At 38.7% G+C, this 21,615-nt stretch overlaps 1 protein-coding gene across 11 annotated transcripts in view; it reads left to right on the top strand.

Annotated features, from left to right (window-relative positions):
• Nucleotides 1–21,615, top strand: part of DEUP1 (deuterosome assembly protein 1) — a 247,949-nt gene that overhangs the window by 123,322 nt on the left and 103,012 nt on the right. For 7 of the 11 annotated variants that reach the window (XM_082409952.1, XM_082409957.1, XM_082409958.1 and 4 more), the window contains exons 1-2: nt 438–536; nt 2,220–2,292. The exons of 1 other annotated variant lie outside the window; for it this stretch is intronic. In XM_082409952.1, the coding sequence (XP_082266078.1) occupies nt 2,246–2,292 (47 nt within the window). In that variant the 5' untranslated portion in view covers nt 438–536; nt 2,220–2,245. Of the gene's footprint in view, nt 1–437; nt 537–952; nt 1,107–2,219; nt 2,293–19,406; nt 19,458–21,615 lie in introns of those variants that run through there. 3 more of the 11 variants (XM_082409953.1, XM_082409955.1, XM_082409951.1) reach the window with 3 other exon arrangements.

The following is a 21,615-nucleotide window of genomic DNA, read 5'->3' as shown; positions in this document are numbered from 1 at the left end:
AGCAAATTAATGTTAATATTATGAAAGTGGAGTGTGAATAAAAGATTTTAAGAATTAGGAATTAATCGACTGAATGTATTGGCAAGGAATTCTGTCCCTAAAATAGATACTAGAATATTTTCCAAACACAAAATCTAAGTGCTTAAAATATCACTCGTGGTATCCGTAGAAAAAAAAAAATGGGTATATATATATATATATGTGTGTGTGTGTGTGTACGTACAAGTATTTATGCATATATTCTTTCCTATCATTTCTTTGAAATGAGAACCATGAGACAGAGCTTCTGTCATCAACTATTCTTGGAATTTGGTGAAAAAAAAGAATTTGGAATCAATCACTCTGCGTTCCGTGTGTGTTCCCCCACTTAGGAGCTATTTCCTTCTCCCTAAGAGGGAAGGAACACTGCTCCGTCTAACTCGCAGAGTTGTTCTAAGGACCCAATGCGCTGGACGGGAAAGACAGGTACAGTTGCTGCTGAAAGCTCTTTCTAGCTGGGGGACACTCTGGTGACTCGAAAGGCAGCTCTCTTTGCCGTAAGTCTATTTCTTTTTCGTATCATTTCAAATGTGGGTAAGAGGCGGGGAAGCCAGGGGGATTTAAGGAACCTGGATGCAGAACCCTCCCTCCCCACAGCTGTTTACACTTTGTTCCCTCGTTATTTCGTTCATTCATCCGACAAATATTTCTCGGATCCCTGTCGAGTGCCGGACACTCTGCTAAGCAGTGGGAGCCACAGAGTGGACAGCACCCAGAATGTGGTCTCGGGGAGCCCTCCGTCTGCTGAGCAGACACTAGACGCAGAACTGCAGGGCGGCGAGGTCCCGGGGAGCCCGGCAAGGCGCGCCAGCCGCGGCCTCCCGCGGGTCAGCCCGCCGCGCCGCCGAGCCCATCCCCCACCTCACCCCCGGCGGCAGCGAGTTCGGCCGCGTCCCCATGGCAGCCAGCGGCGGCGGGCCGGGAGCCAGAGGCCGTAACGGCCTCGGAGGCCGCGCGGCGGGCGGGCCCGGGCGGCGGGGCCCCTCGGGGCGGGCCGGGCTGGCGGTGGCCCCGGCGTTCCTACACCCGGGGCTTCAGACCTCTCGGGAGAGCGCGGCGCAGCGCAGGTAACCCGCCTCGGACCCTCGACCTTCAGCCCAGCTTGCCCAGGAGGGGCGGGGGACCCCCAACAGACAGGCTGTTCCGCGGAGGCTGGCCTTGAACCCTCCCGGGGGGCGCGGGCTGCGGGGCGGGTGGAGAGAGGCTCGGGCTGACCCTGTAGAATTCAGAACAGAGATTCTCCCTAAACTGGAAGGTCTGTGTTCTAGTTGTGTGGCTTTGGGCAAGTCACTTGGCTCGTCAGTGCCTCAGTTTCCCTGATGTTAAAGTGAGGGATTTGAGAACCTACAAAATGAAATTATTCATCTGAACGTACGGGTCAGGTTTTCATTCCCCGTTCCTGCTCCTCGCCCCTCTGCTCCACTCGCAATTCCAGGGTCTCTCTTTAATCCCTTTGATTTGAGAGGGACATGAGCCCGCCTCTCTTCCTCCTCTTTCTACCATCTTGAATGCTGTTTAACTTTTATTCAGAGGAATCGAAGTCCTTTTCAATATTTGTCCATTTATCCTCATAGATTTTTTCTTTTTAATTAAAACTACGTTTCTGGGAAAAACATTTTTTTTTACTTTAGGAAGTACTAACATCCCTATTTTGTCAAAAGGGTGAGCGGGTGCCCACAGAGCCACTGAGGAATTGTAAAATTTCTATTTTTAGGCAATTTTAGGCTTTTTGTCCTAAATCTCATGGTATATTCATTCTAACTAAATCCAGACAGGACCAAAGAAAGAATCTACTCAAATAAAGGCAGACCTTTAGGGGAGCCACCGGGAGGGAAAGCTTGAGTACCTTCAGCTGGGACCCATCTGGAGTAGGAATTCTGTTTTATTTATCTCATGTGCTGGCACTTGCAAAGTACCTGGCACCAAGCTGTTGTTCAGTAGATAGTGAATGAATGTTCATTTCAGTCAGTAGCATCTATTTCAACTCATCACTAAGCCAGTGTCATAAATGCACGGGGCACACACACGCATGCAAGTTTCTACATTTTGTGGAACCAAGAGCTACTACACTCAGAAAAACTCATATAACAACATGGTTTGCCAGTAGCAAAATTTTCTTGTTTTATAGGTTAATAAATGTAAGCATTTTAGGAATCTAGATCATTTTTTCCCCCTCACAGATTAAAAATCAAGAAATACAAACCAGATGCAGCAGTTTCTTGACATGGAGAACCAACCCCATAATACAATGGAGTAAGTGCTGAGACATTTCTTTTTAATTACGTTGGTATTTAATTATGCCAAAATCTCCCTGATGATATGTGAATTTTGAAATTTAGTATTAATAGAAGATGTACCAATTATTTTTGGTGAGGAGGTTGGGAGAAATTCAAGTGACTTTAATTAAGAATCTATAGTTTGAGTCTTTCCAGTTTTGACTATGGATCTGTAGTCAAAAATCACCATTTTCCAACTTTTAGTGAAATTTTCCAGTGTTCTAGGATGATGGATGCCCACATAGGCCTCATATGCTCTTGGGTTTCCACAGTGCAGCAGCTCCTGGCCAGCTTGCTCCTTTTCTGCTGCATTGTGTCCAAGCTCCCTCCAGGCTTGCCCTTAAGGCTGAACTCAAAACGTAAACATAGCCTCAAAACAGATTTAGCTCCTCAAAACTGCAACAAGAACTGGATATTTTACCAAACGTTTCAGGAAGAGATAAGGAATAGAGTTAGTATGGCATTTGCCATTGTAAAAAGTTAAATTCTTTTTGACAAATGTCTGTCCTTCCCTGCCACCAGCACCATAAAGGTTTCTCTTCCTACTGTTTCATTAGCCAACTGGCCACTGGCTGACCCTAGAGCTTAGGGAGTTGAGAGGGAGTAGAGAAAGTGGGAGAGGGATGGGGGGTAGGGGTGATACTATAGTTCCTGATCTTGACTGTGACTGACTTTGGCACTAGTCAAACACTCCAGATATCTTACTTTCAGTTATTCTGCTCAGACTGTGACTTTGACATCAGGCTAAAGGAAAGCTGCACAAGCCTTAAACTTCTACTGCATACTCCTCCTTAGAACAGCCCTGCTAGGTATCATTCTCATTTTACAACTAACAAAATTGAGCATATTAGTTAGAGTATAGTCTAAGCTCTGTGACAAAGAGACTGCCAAATACAGAGGTTTAAAAAAGATTGAAGTGTATTTCTGTTTCATCCACAAGACCAGAGATGAGCAGACCAGGGCTGGTAGGGCAGCTCCGCCATTCTCACTACATGATTTCCAGCTCTGGGCCTGAAGTGATTGCTTCATCTCCCACCATCAATGACTGTGCTCCTGCCAGAGGGAAGGGGGAAGGGCAAGAGGAGAGAATAAGACCGTTCCTCTTAGGAGTATGACCTGGAAGTGACAAGCCTCGCTTCTGTTCACTCCGCATTGGCCAGAGCTTAGCCCCAGGGCAAGAGCTAGCTGCAAGGAAGGCTGAGAAATGCAGTCTCTAACTGGGCAGCCGTATGGCCAGTTAAAGCTTAGAGGTACTATAATAAAAGGAAAAAGAATGGATATTGGTGGCCCACTAGCAGCCTGTGTCACATTGAGTTCAGAAAGGTAGAAAGAAAGAGAAATAAAGCAGGAACTTGGCCCAGAATACACAGCTGGTTTCTGGAGGAGGTAGGATTTGAATTCAGCAGATATGTCTGGCTCCAATCCCAGCACTTTGCTACGCTAGAAATGGATGGCAAAAAGATGTGGGGAATATCCTGCCTGGAATCCATAGCAGAGCTAGGATAGGGTTCTGGATTGAGCAGGTGGTAGGTCCCTGGTGTGAAGATGGCACTAAGGGCTTAGAAGCAGATTGAAGGCCTTGAACCTAAGGTTGGGTACCAGATATCACTTCACTCCTGCAAATCTGAGGCCATGGAGACTGCTGTTTCTCTTCATTCATTCTTTTGGAAAAAAGTATGGAGGACTGAATGTATGCCAGGCACAACACTAAGCTCTCTGACTCATACAAAGACCATTAAGAAACAAACCTTAAAGAACTTAGTATTTAGTAGGGAGCCATAGAGCTCATTTGGGTACAATGTAATTACAAACCAGAAGTGAATGAGAATTACTGGAGGTTTCCATGAGAAAGCCACCACTTACCACAACAGGCATGGGACCAGACCTTGTTGACCTTGGTCTCCAAAGAATGGAGAGCCAGGTTGGCTTTGCCTCTGTCCCATGCACTATTGAGAAATATGTAAAAATTTAGATCATGAAGATAATAAAACCTCACTCATCAGGGATTTGTTATATGCTTATCAAACCATGTCACCTATATACACAGGAATGATTTGTGGAGCAGCCTTCATTTGACAAAGATTTCATTTATCTAAAGTCTACAATGAGCCATTCATTGGTCTAAGCACCAGGAAGACAGCAGTGAACACATTAGTGACAGCTCCTCCAAGGGATTTTTACGTTAGTGGGAGAGACAGTGGGAGATATCAACATGTTTCATATGTGATATGAAGAAGAATAAAGCGGGCTGAGGATGAGAATGGGGTGGTCAAACAAAGATTCCTGGTAAGGCAGCATTTGAGCAGAGCTTATGTCTGGGAGAAGAAGGTTCCAGATACGAAGAACAGAAAACACAAAGGCCTGAGGTGGGAGCTTTTACACAGAACATTTATGATGTGGGTGAGTCATGATTCTCTGACATCTAGGTTATAACAGGGCTTGATTTTTATTTATCCAAGGTTTCTCCCAATTATAGGTGTTTGTGCCATAATTATCAACCTAAACTCCTTCTAAATGAACCATTTATTTATTTATTTTTGTCATGTTTGGTGGGTTTTTTTTGTTGTTGTTTTTTATACATCTTTATTGGAGTATAACTGCTTCACAATGCTGTGCTAGTTTCTGTTGTACAACAAAGTGAATCAGCCAAGTTTGTCCTTTTTGTTTTCAGAGTGTATGCCCAGAACATAAATAACTATAGAATGAATAAATAATCTACTTTTATTGGACTTTTTAAGAGAACCATGTCTACATTTTACTTTGTTTTTGTTTTATTCATGAATTTCTACTCTTTGTCCTTTTATGTTTTATTTTACTTATCCTGTTCTGATTTTTGAATTGAAAAATATGATTCAGTTATTTTCATGATTTCTGAATTTCATGATTTCTTTAAATAATGCAAACATTTAAAGCTAAAGTTCCTCTTGGGCTCAACTTTGCTGCAGGCTGTAGAATTAGTGTTCCCACTCTCATTTTCTAAATTGTCTATTATTTCAGCTTTGATTTCCTCTTTGACTCAAGAGATATTTGGGAGATGTAACTTCTGGGGGTGGGGTTTATTTATCTTTTTATTATTACTTTCTAATCCCCCTACATCCATGGTCATAGAATATGACCTATATGATAGTTCAGTTTCATTAAGATTATTCTTATGATTTGTTACATGATCAAGTTTTACAAATGTCCTTTAGGCATTGAAAACAAATGTATATTCTCTTTTGCTTAAGAAAAAAGGTTAAAAAGTTATACATATATAGCCAAATTGTTTAATTGTTATTATTATTATGTTTAAATTATGCTTTTCACATCCATTATTATCTTTTTGTCTATTTGTCACATTTTAAGAAAGGTCTTTACTATAATTGTAATTTTTGTCCAATTCTTCTTTTATTTCAGGCAGTTTTTATTTTATATATCCAGTGTTCTGTTGCTCAATATATTGAGGTTCATGGATGTTATATCTTCGTGGTATATTATATGGTTTAGCTTTATAGAATATCTCACAAGTATAAGTGAGTGATTTTTATTTGAATTCTACTTTGCCTGATATTGATATTGCCATCTCTGCTTTCTTTTTAATTTGCATTAGTCTGTAATAGCCTTCTTCATCCCTTTTATAAAGGAAAAAATTCAGTCTTTTCCTTCCTTTGTAGGGAAAAACCCAGTTCTTCCCTACTATGTCTTTCTTCCCTGTGTGTCTCCTTTACCTTCACAGAGAACACTTCACTTCTGGTCACCAAATGTGTGGAGGTTTTTTCCCCCGCCAAGCAATTCTCTGGGACACCAGCTGGGTGTCCTGCAATTCAACTCAGTTCTGACACTGTCTACCCAGAGACAGCATCAGATCCCACAGGTTGAGGGCTTAGTCCCACAAGACTGCTCACGACCCTCTTCAGCTCCAGTTGCAAGCCCAGGTTGTCACCTGTGCTTCTGACCAACCAGTTACAGATCAGAGGTTCCAATAGCCCCTCCTTGGATTTGATTAATTTGCTAGAGTAGCTCACAGACTAGGGGAAACACTTACCTTTAAACTCTTACTTTCATCCAGCTTGTTAAAGGATACAGATGAGCATCCAGATGGAAAGGATGCATGGCGCAAGATATATGGGAAGCGGCATGCCACTCTCCCAGCACCTCCACCTGGTCACCAACCCAGAAGCTCTCCAAACCCCGTACTTTGGGGGTTTTTATGGAGGCTTCATCACGTAGGCATGATTGATCATTAACTCCATTTTCAGACCATCTCCCTACACAAGAGAATGGAGGGGGGAGAGGCGGGGCTGAAAATTCCAAGTTTCTAATCATGACTTGGTCTTTCTGGTGACCAGCCCTCATCCAGGAGTCATCTAGGAACCTACCCAAAGTTGCCTCATTAGAACAAAAGACACTCCTACCACCCAGGAAATTACTAAGGTTTCAGGAACCAAGGTCTAAGACCAATATTAGAGCAAGAGATGCCCCTAGAGTTCTTATCACTTAGGAAATTACAAGGGTTTTAGGAACTTTGTGCCAGGAACCAGGGGCAGAGACCAATATATATTTTCTATTCTCTCATACCCTTGTTTTCAATATTTTTTAATATCGTGTCTCTTATAAGTAGCATATGGTTAGATTAATGTATATATATACCTCAATTGGAATGTCTTTGCCACTAAAAAGAGGATTTTATGATCATTAGTATATTAACATTTGACCCTTTTTGCTTTGCCAACATTTGCTAGTCTTATCTAGTTTTCTTTTTCTTCTTTTTCTCTTAGAAGTTCTACATCCTATTTTATAAGTTTTTAATTTACCTTTTTTACAAACATTTTAAATTTGGATTTCTAGTCTGGCTTCCTGAATTTTTAGTGTAACTTTGACCTCCCTCAACCCTATGTAAGACTTCACCTTTAGTACTGCTTTTGCTTCCTCATTCCCTTACTTCACCTCCAAGAAATAATCCGGATTTCTAGTCCTGATTTCTATTAATTTATATATAAATGATTATATATAGGATAATGTTAACTATTCCTCTTTTAAGAATCCTCTTTAACAGCTGTAAATTTGATCGCATCGCTTATTACTATTATATAAAATTTAAAATTTTCCCTGTTATTAATTTAAATTATTTAAAATTCATTTTTAATTTGACTGAAGTACTGCCTTAGGTAATCTTTTCATAAAAATGAACATAGGTAGTATACTTCTTAACTTTTTTCATGTCCAAATGTCTTATTTTTACCCTTACACGGGAACTCTGTAACAGTCATTACTCCCATGGTCTTGAAGCGTGGAGTGTTGCAGATGGAAAGTCCAATGCCAGTCTCATTCTCTCCTTCAGGTTTTGTTATCCCTTTCTTTTTTTTTTTTCGTATCTGGAGGCTTATGGGATTTCTTTTTATCCTTGGAATTTACAAATTTACCAAGATAACTTTCTAGGTATAGATCCTTTCTCAATAATCCTTCACAGCATTTGGTGAACACTTTTATTGAGGAAGATTCAAATCTCTTCAGCTCAGTGAAATTTTCTTCTATTCCTTTGATTAATAATTCTCCACCATCTTGTTTCAATCTACTAGAATGCCTACATCTTTTTCTTTTTTCTCATAATTTCCATCATTGTCTTTTTTGCTCTATGTTCTGGAGCAATTCCTTGCATTTTCTCATTTTTATTTCAGCAATGATTACATTCTGGTTTTTTATTGCTTCTCTTGAGATCTTTAGTATTGACAACCATGTTTTTATTTCCAGTACTTCTTTTTTGTATGTTTATTTCATTGTTCCTTTTACATAGTAAATTGCTTTTCTTTATCAATGCAATACACCCTTTGTCTCTTATTAAAAATATGAATAAGAAGTGTTTGAAATTATCTCTTGCGTCTTATATTAACTCCTTTACAGTCAGTCATTCTGTGGGTGTGGCTCTGGTATATTCCTCCACATCCTCCACCAAAGAGGTTTGGTGCCTCTTTCCAAACCCCAACAATTACTCCACGGGGCTGCCTTTCTCCCAGCCTCTGCTACTCAAGAAGAGAAATCAATTAGGTTTTCCAGAGAAATCATTCCACCAACTACAGTGTAGCTACAGCTCCCTGAGGGCTCAGTATAACCACCATCCAATGTGCTGTGCAGTCTAATATATTTAAGATTAAGATTTTTAAAGCTTAATCTATTTATTTTTAAGCTATTTAAGATTATTAAAGCTTATGTTTAATAAACTTATCTCTGAAGGTCATTATTAAAGCTTATGTTTAATAAACTTATCTCTGAAGGTCATTTCTAAATAGGAATTCCACAAATGCACTGAGCAATGCTAAGGTCAATAAAACACAGAGAGTCCCAAAATTTCTGAATTCTGGAGTGATGTTTTGAAAAATGTCATTTTCCTTGTACAACATAAGTGGATGCACATATGATGGATTTTTTTTCTTTAAAATATCTTTTCTAACTGAAAAACAACATTTATCCAGATTTTCCTTTACTTAGTTACTCATGTATGTAATTTAAAAAGTCATTTGGTTCTTTGTCTCTGTCACCAAAAAACAGCAATCTCCTATTCCTGCTCCAGTTTTCCACTCCCGAAAGGCAACCACTTTCATTTCTTTTGGCTGATCCTTTTGATATTTATCTCCATATCTCTAAAGAACATGCTTACATTGCTACTTCTTGATTTTTCAGTTTTGGTCACCTCATCATCCCTGCTATACACACACACACACACACACACACACACACAAACACACACACACACACACCATTCCTCCATTCTCTCAATACACCATAATTTTGGTTGGATCAATATTCTGTTTGCCTTGTTATGACTTTATAAATACCTCTACCTTTATAAATACTCTTCACCTCTGAGCCATATAGTATACTGTGATTACTTTTCCTTTCCTGCACGTTTTGTTTTTCCTGGAGCTAATACCTCTAGTATCTTAATTATAAATTTTTTGAAGTTTTCTTCTTTCTGCATAATTTTCTTCAAACAATGTCTTTCTGTTTGTATTTGACCTCATTGTGTGAACTGCTTTCCTCAGATGTCTGTGATCTCTGACTGCTTGCTCCTGTTTAAGAGTAATGGCATTGGAAGCTGATGGGAAGCTCCAGCGTACATGGGCAGGGCTTGTTGATAGCGGTCTTCACTGTCTGATTATCAGGGTAGTCTCTTTCCTTTGTCTCAGGCTGATCAGTTTCCAGAGAACGTGATTCAAAATTCTCCTGCTTAGAGCATATAAGTTGGGCAGCCAGCGTTCACCTCCTACTTCCAGAAATATCTAGTGTGTTGCTTCTTGGCTTTTTCCAATACCAGCTCCCATTTTTTTGTCCTGTAGGTTTAACCTTAGGTTAAAAATATTCCTTTGCCTTATTTTAGTAGGATTTGGAAAGGGAGCAAAATTTGTATGTTAATCCATCTTCAACCAAAAGTCTCATTTTCTCTACTGAATCATTTACTCTTTATTCTGTGACATATATCTTAGTCGTTGATCTCGTGCATAGGATCTTGTCAAATTCTTCCTAAAAATCTGGGTACTGCTACACGATCTACCAAAATTTTTTTATCTGCTGTGAAAGTCATATTTTCAAAGACCAAGGCAGATGAATATTAAAGCACATTCTCACATCTGAATTCAGAAAAATCCTTTAAAGGAGTACTCTTCTATGTATACAACTTTCTTTTTTTTTTTTTAACGTTTTTGTTGGTGTATAATTGCTTTACAATGGTGTTAGTTTCTGCTTTATAACGAAGTGAATCAGTTATACATATATCCCCATATCTCTTCCCTCTTGCATATCCCTCCCTCCCACCCTCCCTATCCCACCCTCTAGCTGGTCACAAAGCACCAAGCTGATCTCCCTATGCTATACGACTGCTTCCCACTAGCTATCTATTTTACATTTGATAGTGTATATATGTCCATATATACACTCCCACTCTCTCACTTTGTCCCAGCTTACCCTTCCCCCTCCCCGTGTCCTCAAGTCCATTCTCTAGTAGGTCTGCGTCTTTATTCCCATCTTGCACCTAGGTTCTTCATGACCTTTTTTTTTTTTTAGATTCCACATATACATATGTTAGCATACGGTATTTGTTTTTCTCTTTCTGACTTACTTCACTCTATGACAGACTCTAGGTCCGTCCACCTCACTACAAATAACTAAATTTTGTTCCTTTTTATGGCTGAGTAATATTCCATTGTATATATTGCCACATCTTCTTTATCCATTCATCTGTCGATGGACACTTCGGTTGCTTCCACATCCTGGCTGTTGTAAATAGAGCTGCAATGAACATTGTGGTACATGACTCTTTTTGAATTATGGTTTTCTCAGGGTATATGCCAAGTAGTGGGATTGCTGGTTCATATGGTAGTTCTATTTTTAGTTTTTTAAGGAACCTCCATACTGTTCTCCATAGTGGCTGTATCAGTTTACATTCCCACCAACAGTGTATGAGGGTTCCCTTTTCTCCACACCCTCTCCAGCATTTACTGTTTGTAGATTTTTGATGATGGCCATTCTGAGTGGTGTGAGATGATATCGCATTGTAGTTTTTATTTGCATTTCTCTAATGATTAATGATGTTGAGCATTCTTTCATGTGTCTGTTGGCAATCTGTATATCTTCTTTGGAGAAATGTCTATTTAGGTCTTCTGCCCATTTTTGGATTGGGTTGTTTGTTTCTCTGATATTGAGCTGCATGAGCTGCTTGTAAATTTTGGAGATTAATCCTTTGTCAGTTGCTTCGTTTGCAAATATTTTCTCCCATTCTGAGGGTTGTCTTTTCGTCTTGTTTATGGTTTCCTTTGCTGTGCAAAAGCTCTTAAGATTCATTAGGTCCCATTTGTTTATTTTTGTTTTTATTTCCATTTCTCTAGGAGGTGGGTCAAAAAGGATCTTGCTGTGATTTATGTCAGAGAGTGTTTGGCCTATGTTTTCCTCTAAGAGTTTGATAGTGTCTGGCCTTATATTTAGGTCTCTCATCCATTTTGAGTTTATTTTTGTTTATGGTGTTAGGGAGTGTTCTAATTTCATTCTTTTACATGTAGCTGTCCAGTTTTCCCAGCACCACTTATTGAAGAGGCTGTCTTTTCTCCATTGTATATTCTTGCCTCCTTTATCAAAGATAAGGTGACCATATGTGCGTGGGTTTATCTCTGGGCTTTCTATCCTGTTCCATTGATCTATATTTCTGTTTTTGTGCCAGTACCATACTGTCTTGATTACTGTAGCTTTGTAGTATCGTCTGAAATCCGGGAGCCTGATTCCTCCAGAATTCAACAGCACATTAAAAGGATCATACACCATGATCACGTGGGGTTTATCCCAGGAATGCAAGGATTCTTCAATATATGCAAATCAATCAATGTGATACACCATATTAACAAACTGAAGGAGGAAAACCATATGATCATATCAATAGATGCAGAGAAAGCTTTCAACAAAATTCAACACGCATTTATGACAAAAACCCTCCAGAAAGTAGGCATAGAGGGAACTTACCTCAACATAATAAAGGCCATATATGACAAACCCACAGTCAACATCATCCTGAATGGTGAATAATTGAAACCATTTCCACTAAGATCAGGAACAAGACAAGGTTGCCCACTCTCACCACTATTACTCAACATTGTTTTGGAAGTTTTAGCCACAGCAATCAGAGAAGAAAAAGAAATAAAAGGAATCCAAATTGGAAAAGAAGAAGTAAAGCTGTCACTGTTTGCAGATGACATGATACTATACATAGAGAATCCTAAAGATGCTACCTGAAAACTACTAGAGCTAATCAGTGAATTTGGTAAAGTAGCAGGATACAAAACTAATGCACAGAAATCTCTGGCATTCCTCTACACTAATGATGAAAAATCTGAAAGAGAAATTAAGGAAACACTCCCATTTACCATTGCAACAAAAAGAATAAAATATCTAGGAATAAACCTACCTAAGGAGACAAAAGACCTGTATGCAGAAAATTATAAGACACTGATGAAAGAAATTAAAGGTGATACAAACAGATGGAGAGATATACCATGTTCTTGGATTGGAAGAATCAACATTGTGAAAATGACTATACTACCCAAAGCAATCAACAGATTCAATGCAATACCTATCAAACTACCACTGACATTTTTCACAGAACTAGAACAAAAAATTTCACAATTTGTATGGAAACACAAAAGACCCCGAATATACAACTTTCTTAACCTTTAGAGTGTCCTTTCCCTCTGAGACATATTCATAATCACAACTTTACTTACCTGTTTCTTATGAGTTAAATACAGTTTTAATTATAGTTTGTAAAAAATTCTAATATAAGTCAATATATATTTGTAGTTTAATAAATTGTCATGTATTATTTTTACACATTGAAAATTCTTTTTAATTTGATTGATTCTCGTGGTATCTGAGTGGCCCAGACTATACCCCATTATTCTCCCTCCATCATAATTTATCCCCCACAAAATACACATATTCCTCTCCAGAGTAATCAAATTTAACAAGTTCTAGTTTCTTGTTTCTCTGAAGAAGCAACGTGAAGTGGACCTAGGGTAGAATTCTGATATCTCAGACTTTGAAGTTAGACCCTGAAGTGTTAGCACAATGCTAAGTGATTGTAGGAATTCACTGAGTGACTTTGAAAGGAGGGAAAGACACTTATGAAGAAAGGGGAGGGAGGGAGATAGAGGGGAGGAGGGCGTGAGGGAAGAAAGAAGGAAAGAGAAAGATTCCTTTGAAAGACTTGTTAAGCTGCTATTAAGTTAAGGCAAAGATTAAAAATTACCTCTGTGTAGGATAAATTTGCACGTAATTTTTACAGGACAATGTTTACAAAAGGTTGGTTGTATTAGTTACAAGTTACATTTTTTAAAACATGAAAAAGAAATAAGCCATGATATGTGTAAACCTAGGCATGTACATCAGGACCCAGGCACACTCACCCTGACCTGACATTCCATGTGCTCAGTGGTCTGGCACCTTGGAACCACTTGCAGCAGTTGCAAGCCTCTTGTCAGAGCATTGGTGAAACAGGTGCTAAAACATGAAAATGATAGAAACAGTAGGAGCTCGTTAGTTCTCTCCCCTGGGGGGCAAAAAGCACTCTCACTGGACCGCAGTTCATGTAAAAGCTATGTACAAAAAGAGCATAACAGAGCCAGGTGCACTATAGAATCATGCGGTGAAATGACTTCCAAATTTTCTCTGAAAAAGAGAAAAGCAGAAATGCAAATATCTTGTGCTAATCTTATTTTCCAGTTATGAAAATACTTTTTAAAAGTTCAAGAATAGGGAAAAATGGGTGGATCAGCAAAACAGCTGACTCATAAAGGACAGCTGGTCAGAGTACGGATGAAGTCTGTACCCATTCATATAAGAAACTGAAGTGGGATATGAGGCACATTTGGTGCTATGGCCCAGGGACCCCGGAATACCCAAATCTTGCCTCAGATCACAGACAATCTCAGGGAGAAACATACATACTTACAATGGCAAAGAAAAACAGACACTTTGAGCGGTGAATGATAACGAGGCCACCCACTTCCCACAGTGTCCATGGGGCCCATGAGGACACCCCTGCCCCTCTCAGCCGTGGTGGTATTGGCAAAGGACTAGTGGGGAGCCTGAACCCCTCCCCCTGCCACCCAGCAGTAATGAGGAGTCCCTTCTCCCAAGTAGCAACAGATGCTTAGTCAAGAACGTGGATTCCACCGTGGCCTGGCAGGAGTGAGACAGCACCCCATCTCTCTGATGGTGCATTCTCAGAAAAGACCTGTTGAACACAAATTTTAAAAAGGGTCCAGAGTCTCATAACACGATACCCAAACAGATTAGGGTTTTTATTTTTCTGGAGGTTGGCAGTTCAGAGCTGACCCTGGCTCTACCATACCATCAGGGATTCATGGAGCTTACGGTGCAGTGGGGGGACAGATTTTAACAGATAAATGAGGGTATATTCTGTCAGGGGGATGGTAGTGACTGCTTTGAAGAAAAATTAAGCAGGCTATGGTAGTAGAGAGTTACAAAGTAAATCTGATAAGGTGATATCTGAAGAAAGACCTACAGAAAGTGAGGGTTCTCTTCATATGTATTCATATATATGAATATATATATGAAATAAATATATGAATATATATGAAAATATATAATTCATATATATATTAATTATATATATATGTATTCAATATGGCCTGGGGAATGGCATTCCAGGCAGAGGAGACAGCAAAAGCAAAGGTTCTGAGGCAGGAACATGCTTAGTATTTTCAAGGAACAAAAAAAAGGCCAGTGTGTTTAGAGAGGAGCAAGCCGGGAGGAAGGTGGTAGGTGGTGACCTCAGAGAGGCAAATAGAACCAAGTCCTGTAGGGCCTTGCAGACCTTGGTAAAGACTTTAGGTTTCACTGTGTAAAATGGGAAGTCACTGGAAGGCTTTGAGCAAAGCAGTGACATTTTCTGACCTAATGTTTTGAAAGGCTCATTCTGGTTGCTATGTGAAGACTAGACCATGGCAAAGCAAGGGTAGAAAAGACAGACAAGCCGAACTGTAATTCAGTGGGAGATGGCAGTGGTTTGGATCAGGTTGGTAGAAATAGTGACAAATGGGGATGTTGTGACAGAAAAGCTGATAATATTTAGAAATCATAGATTGAATGTGGAGTGTGCAGGAAGGAGATGGGATGGTGGGCTTTTGTCCCACCAATTGGAAAGATAAGATTGTCATTTATTCACCATGCACAAAAATAAACTCAAAATGGATTAAAGACCTAAGTGTAAGGCCAGACACTATCAAACTCTTAGAGGAAAACATAGGCAGAACACTCTATGACATACATCACAGCAAGATTCTTTTTGACCCAGCTCCCAGAGAAATGGAAATAAGAACACAAATAAACAAATGGGACCTAATGAAACTTAAAAGCTTTTGCACAGCAAAGGAAACCATAAACAAGACCAAAAGACAACCATCAGAATGGGAGAAAATATTTGCAAATGAAGCAACTGACAAAGGATTAATCTCCAAGATTTACAAGCAGCTCATGCAGCTCAATAACAAAAAAACGAACAACCCAATCCAAAAATGGGCCGAAGACCTAAATAGACATTTCTCCAAAGAAGATATACAGATGGCCCACAGACACATGAAAGAATGCTCAACATCATTAATCATTAGAGAAATGCAAATCAAAACTACAATGAGATATCATCTCACACCAGTCAGAATGGCCATCATCAAAAAATCTACAAACAATAAATGCTGGAGAGGGTGTGGAGAAAAGGGAACACTCTTGCACTGTTGGTGGGAATGTAAATTGATACAGCCACTATGGAGAACAGTATGGAGGTTCCTTAAAAAACTACAAATAGAACTACCATACGACCCAGCAATCCCACTACTGGGCATATACCCTGAGAAAACCATAGGTCAAAAAGAGTCATGTACCAAAATGTTCATTGCAGCTCTATTTACAATAGCCAGGACATGGAAGCAACCTAAATGTCCATCGACAGATGAATGGATAAAGAAGATGTGGCACATATATACAATGGAATATTACTCAGCCATAAAAAGAAATGAAATGGAGGTATTTGTAATGAGGTGGATGGAGTTAGAGTCTGTCATATAGAGTGAAGTAAGTCAGAAAGAGAAAAACAAATACAGTATGCTAACACATATATACGGAATCTAAGGGAAAAAAAAAAAAAAGGCCATGAAGAATCTAGTGATCTAGTGGCAAGACGGGAATAAAGACACAGACCTACTAGAGAATGGACTTGAGGATATGGGGAGGGGGTGGGGTGAGATGTGACAGGGTAAGAGAGTGTCATGGACATATATACACTACCAAATGTAAAATAGATAACTAGTGGGAAGCAGCCGCATAGCACAGGGAGATCAGCCCGGTGCTTTGTGACCACCTAGAGGGGTGGGACGGGGAGGGTGGGAGGGAGGGAGATGCAAGAGGGAAGAGAAATGGGAACATATTGTATATGTATAACTGATTCACTTTGTTATAAAGCAGAAGCTAACACACCATTGTAAGGCAATTATACTTCAATAAAGATGTTAAAAAAAAAAAAAAAGATTGTCATTTATTAAAATAAAGAAGACTGGAGAAAATGCAAGCTTGGTTTGAGATGCCTGTTACCCATCCAAGTAAAGATCAAATAATTAGCTGTATATCCAAGTCTAGATGTATCTTTCTGCTTTATCACCTTCAGTGTGTGGCTTTATTGTTTGGCCCCAACAAATGATTGCAAGATGGCGGAACCACCTCCAGCATCACATCTGCCTTCCAGAAAGGGAGCAGAGGAAGGGCAATGGGTAAAAACAAAAGAGAGCATGCCAGCATTTTATTTGGGGTTCCTACAGAAGCCAAAGCCCTGAAACAAGGATTTGGATACAAGTAGTTTATTTGGGAGATGAAAGTATGGTGTATTAGTTTCCTGTGACTGCTGTATAGCAAACTCAGTGGCTTAAAACAACTAAAATGCATTTACTCACAGTTCTGTGGTCCGGAAGTCCAAAATCAGTGTCACTGGGCCAAAATCAAGGTGTCAGCAGGGCTGCATTCCCTCCAGATGCTCTAGGGGAGAATCTGTTCCTTGCTTCTTCAGGCTCCTGGTGACTGCCAGCATTCCTTGGCTTGTGGCTACAGCACTCTGATCCTTAAGTCCAGCATCTTCTCATCTGTCTCTGATTCATCTTCATAGCCCCTTTTCTTGTGTGTGTCAAATTTCCCTCTGCCTCTTTCCTAGGGCCCACCCAGATAATGTAGGATAATCTCCCCATCTCAAGACACTTAATTTATACAAAGAACTTTCTTCCAAATGAAATAACATTTACAGGTTCCGGGGATTCAGACCTTATATCTTTGGTGGCCATTTTTCAGCCTATCACCTGTAGGGTTGGGGAAGTAAAACAAGGAAAGACAGGTTATCAAACCAAGTACCACTGAAGGTGACTGGAGCAAAATCCTGATGGGGAAACTCTGGAACCCAGTGTAAATCACACTCCTCAGAGTTCTTCCATCCAAGGAGCAAATGAATGTTTATACACCAGTAACCGACAGTTATTGGTTGAAGGTTGCTCCTGGGAGGGCTTCAATTCCCCGTCGCTGCTGGCCTGTCACACAGGAGGCAAAGAGGACCCCAGTAGCAAGAGAAGACACTCAGGCAAGGAAATGCAGGTTCTGTCCACTGGAAATCAGGCTGAGTGCCCTGAAGTGGTAAGTGTGAGAGATGCGTGGGACACCAACAGCAACTGCTGTGGCCTTCTTTTCAACAGCTTCACGGCAACTTCCGCTTACATTTCATAGGCCAGATTTTCTTACATGGCCATGCCTAGCTCCAGGGGAGACTGGGAAATGTAGTTGTTTTTCTCGCTGGACACATTTCCACACTGAATAACATCAGAGCTCTGTTGGTATGGAAGAAAGGAAAGCTGGATGTTGAGTAGGCAACTAGCCACATAGGAGATAAGGATGGAAGCAGACAAGAGATAAGGATGACTCAGACTAAGGTTTTATCACTGGATATGGTGAGAAGTAGTCAGAATTCAGTATACTGGAGGCAGTGCCAATAGGACTATGGTTCTGGGGTTTGAGGAAAACACAAATCTAGAATCATGAAGAGTTTTTTATCTTGAGTAACTGTAACTATGGTGCCAATTAAAGAAATGGAGTGGACTGGAGTGGGAGCAGGTTTGTGGCACAGGGAGTCTAGCACTCTGCTTTGAACTTGTGAAGATTGAGATGCCTATAGACGCCTATGGGAATGTCAATGTTGAATAGGTAGTTGGTTAGAGAAGTCAGGAGATCAGCAGCTCAGGCTGCAGATACAGATTTGGAAGTTATTAGAACAAGCTGGTATTAGAAGTTTCATTAGAAATTTCTAACATTTAGGGAACAGTATATTTCTTAGTTTTCTAGCATTGGAAAAACAGATTTTATCAGTGTTTGCCTAATTCTTCACTGCTAGCATCCAGTGAAATAGACGGCTGTAGTTTTAAATAGAAAAAGGGTAAAGTGACTGTCCTCACATGTACTAACACTGCAGTGTCTCATCAGATATACCTTTTGGCAGGAGGGAATTTTAATTGTCTTAAGAGATTGGCTTATAGAATCCATGCTTATGGTTATTAGTGGAAGTCAATCATTAAATATTTAAATGTTTGAATAGTCAAAAAAAGTACAAAGGGTAATTTTAGATGTTGAAAATGGGATAGCAATATACGTCAGATACAAATTTGATTTTGGGTTCATACTTTTTCAGTGGCTTTATAATATGTCCAGATTTGCTTTAGTTTCAACCTCTCCCATAGGCTTAAAAAAAGAAATATGAAAAAAAAAACAAAAAAATCTAAGCTAATGCATGTGTAAATATTTATTTACTATTAATTGTATCCTATGTTTGTATGTATTAATATGGAATAGTTTTTCAGATAATTATTTATGCTTCTAGATGATTGTAGAAATCACCCTGAAGAAAGAGAGTTAGTGCTTGCTAACATTTCACTGTCTCCTTACCTCATTCGATCTGTGAACCAAGGTGTTACTCAGAACGTGAATAATTATCATAGAAAAGTTTCAAGAAAAAGTTGATCTGTAATGTAGATTTTTAAACAGAATTTCCATTCCCTTTAGAACATAAAAAAAATGAGATTTTAAATTTGTATGTACCTAGAATTCTTATAAAACACTGATAGAGACTTGAAAGCTATGACATTGCATTTTCTTTCTATAAACATCTTTTTTTGATGATTATAATGAAGGCTTTAGAATAAGGCCTTTATAAGTACAGTTAAGCATGCTTTATTGGAATAGTGGGATTTACACCTCCTCCACATCCTAACATTAAGCTTATCACAAATGAGAGCAGAGAATGGACTGAATATGAGCCACCATCTCAAATGTGCAGTAAAAATAGGCATTGCAATGCTAGTACGTCAGCAAACACTCACGGTGACAGTAAATAACATTTTTTGGACAACAAAAAAAAGTGCTTGAGAAAAAGCTACTTTTAACTATAATTCAATAATTAATTTTGAACAAGGGCAACCATGAAACTATGACCTAAAAATCATAAAGTGATAAATCTTTCATTTACTGTTTTAGGAGAGACAATTGACTAAAGAGCAGGCTGACACCACAGACATGTCTACAGAAGTGAGTTCTAGGAGTTCTGCTGGAGTCTCTCTCATTTGGTTCTAATTATGTTTCAGGTGTAGTACAGAATGTGACGTGCAAATAGGATTTGTGAGCCACCACAGAAATGTTAAATTCTATTTATTTATTATTATTTTTAAAACTGAAAAAAAACCAGTTTATCCATTTATCCTACCTCCACCTCTTGCCTCTGGCCACCACCAATCTGTTACCTGTATCTATGAGTTTGGTTTATATATATATATCTTAGACTCCACATATAAGAGAGTACATACGGTATTTGTCTTTCAGTGTCTGACTTATTTCACTTAGCTTAATACCCTCAGGGTTCATCCATGTTGTTGCAAATGGCAAGATATCACTCTTTTATGTGACTGAATAATATTCCATTGTATGTGTGTGTGTCTATACACACACAGACATATACATACATGTACCACATCTTCATCCATTTATCCATCAATGGACATTTACTTTGTTTCCATAACTTGGCTATTGTTAAATAATGCTGTAATGAACATGGGGATGCATATATCTTTTCAAGTTAGTGTTTTCATTTTCTTCAGATAAATGCCCAGAGGTGTAATTGCTAGATCATATGGTAGTTCTATTTTTAATTTTTTGAGGAACCTTCATACTGTTTTCCATAAAAACTGTACCAATTTACATTCCCACCAACAGTGTACAAGTGTCCTCTCTTCTCCACATCCTTGCCAACACTTTTTATTTCTAGTCATTTTGATAATAGCCATTCTGACAGGTGTGAGGTGATATCTCATTGTGGTTTTTTTTGCATTATGTTTAATGATTAGTGATGTAGATTAATGATAAAGAGCATTTTTCATGTGTCTTTTGGACATCTGTATGTCCTTTTTGGAAAAACATTCAGATCTGCTCATTTTTTAATCATATTTTTTTGTATTGAGTTGTATTCGTTGTTTATATATTTTGGATATTTGCAAATATTTTCTCCATTTTCATTTTGTCAATGATTTCCTTTGCTATGCAGAAACTTTTTAGTTTGATGTAGTCCCACTTGTTTATTTTTGCTTTTGTTCCTTGTACTTTCGGTGTGAGAATCAAAAAATCATCGTCAAGGCATAATGTCAAAGAGCTTTACCGCCTGTTTTCTTCTAGGAATTTTATGATTTCGGGTGTTACACTCAAGTCTTTAATCCATTTTGAGTTAATATTTGTGTATGGTGTAAAAGTATTAATCCAGTTTCAATCTTCTGCATGTGGCTGTCCAATTTTCCCAAAACCATTTATAGGAAAGACTGTCCTTTCCCCATTGTGTATTCTTGGCTTCTTTGTCATCAATTATTTAACCATATATACTTGGGTTTATTTCTGGGCTCTTTATTTTGTTCCTTTGATCTGTGTGTCTGCTTTTCTGTGAATATCATACTGTTTAAATTACTATAGCTTGTAATGTAGTTTGAAATTAGAGAGTGTGATGCCTTCAGCTTTGTTCTTCTTTCTCAAGATTGCTTTGGCTATTTGGTGTCTTTTATGGTTTCATACAAATTTTAGGATTATTTGTTCTATTTCTGTGAAAAATTCCATTGGGATAGGGATTTTGTTAGGGATTGCATTGAATCTGTAGATTGATTTGGGTGGTATGGACATTTTAACAATATTAATTCTTCCAATCCATGAGTATGGAATATCTGTCTATTTATTTGTGTTGTTTTCAATTTCTTTAATGTTTTGTAGTTTTCAATATACAGGTCTTCCACCTCCTTGGTTAAATTTATTGCTAGGTATTTTATTCTTTTTTGATGCAATTGTAAATGGGATTGTTTGCTTAATTTCTCTTTCTGATAGTTCATTATTAGTTTATTTAAATACAACAGATTTTTGTATATTGATGTTGTATCCTGCAACTTTACTGAATTTGTTTATTAGTTTTTAAGTTTTTTGATGGAGTCTTTAAGCCATATATATATATATATATATATATATATATATATATATATATATATATAGTGTCATCTTAATATAGTGACAGTTTTACTTCTTCCTTTCCAATTTGGATGCCTTTTATTTCTTTTTCTTTCCTAATTACTCTGGCTAGGACTTCCAATACTATATTTAATAAAAGTGGTAAGAGTAGGTATCCTTGTCTTGTTCCTGATCTTAGAGGAAAAACTTTCAG

This window comes from Balaenoptera physalus, assembly GCF_965194825.1.
Source record: "Balaenoptera physalus genome assembly, chromosome: 10".
NCBI lineage: Eukaryota > Metazoa > Chordata > Mammalia > Artiodactyla > Balaenopteridae > Balaenoptera > Balaenoptera physalus.
This window is presented reverse-complemented; position numbering and strand designations above follow the sequence as displayed.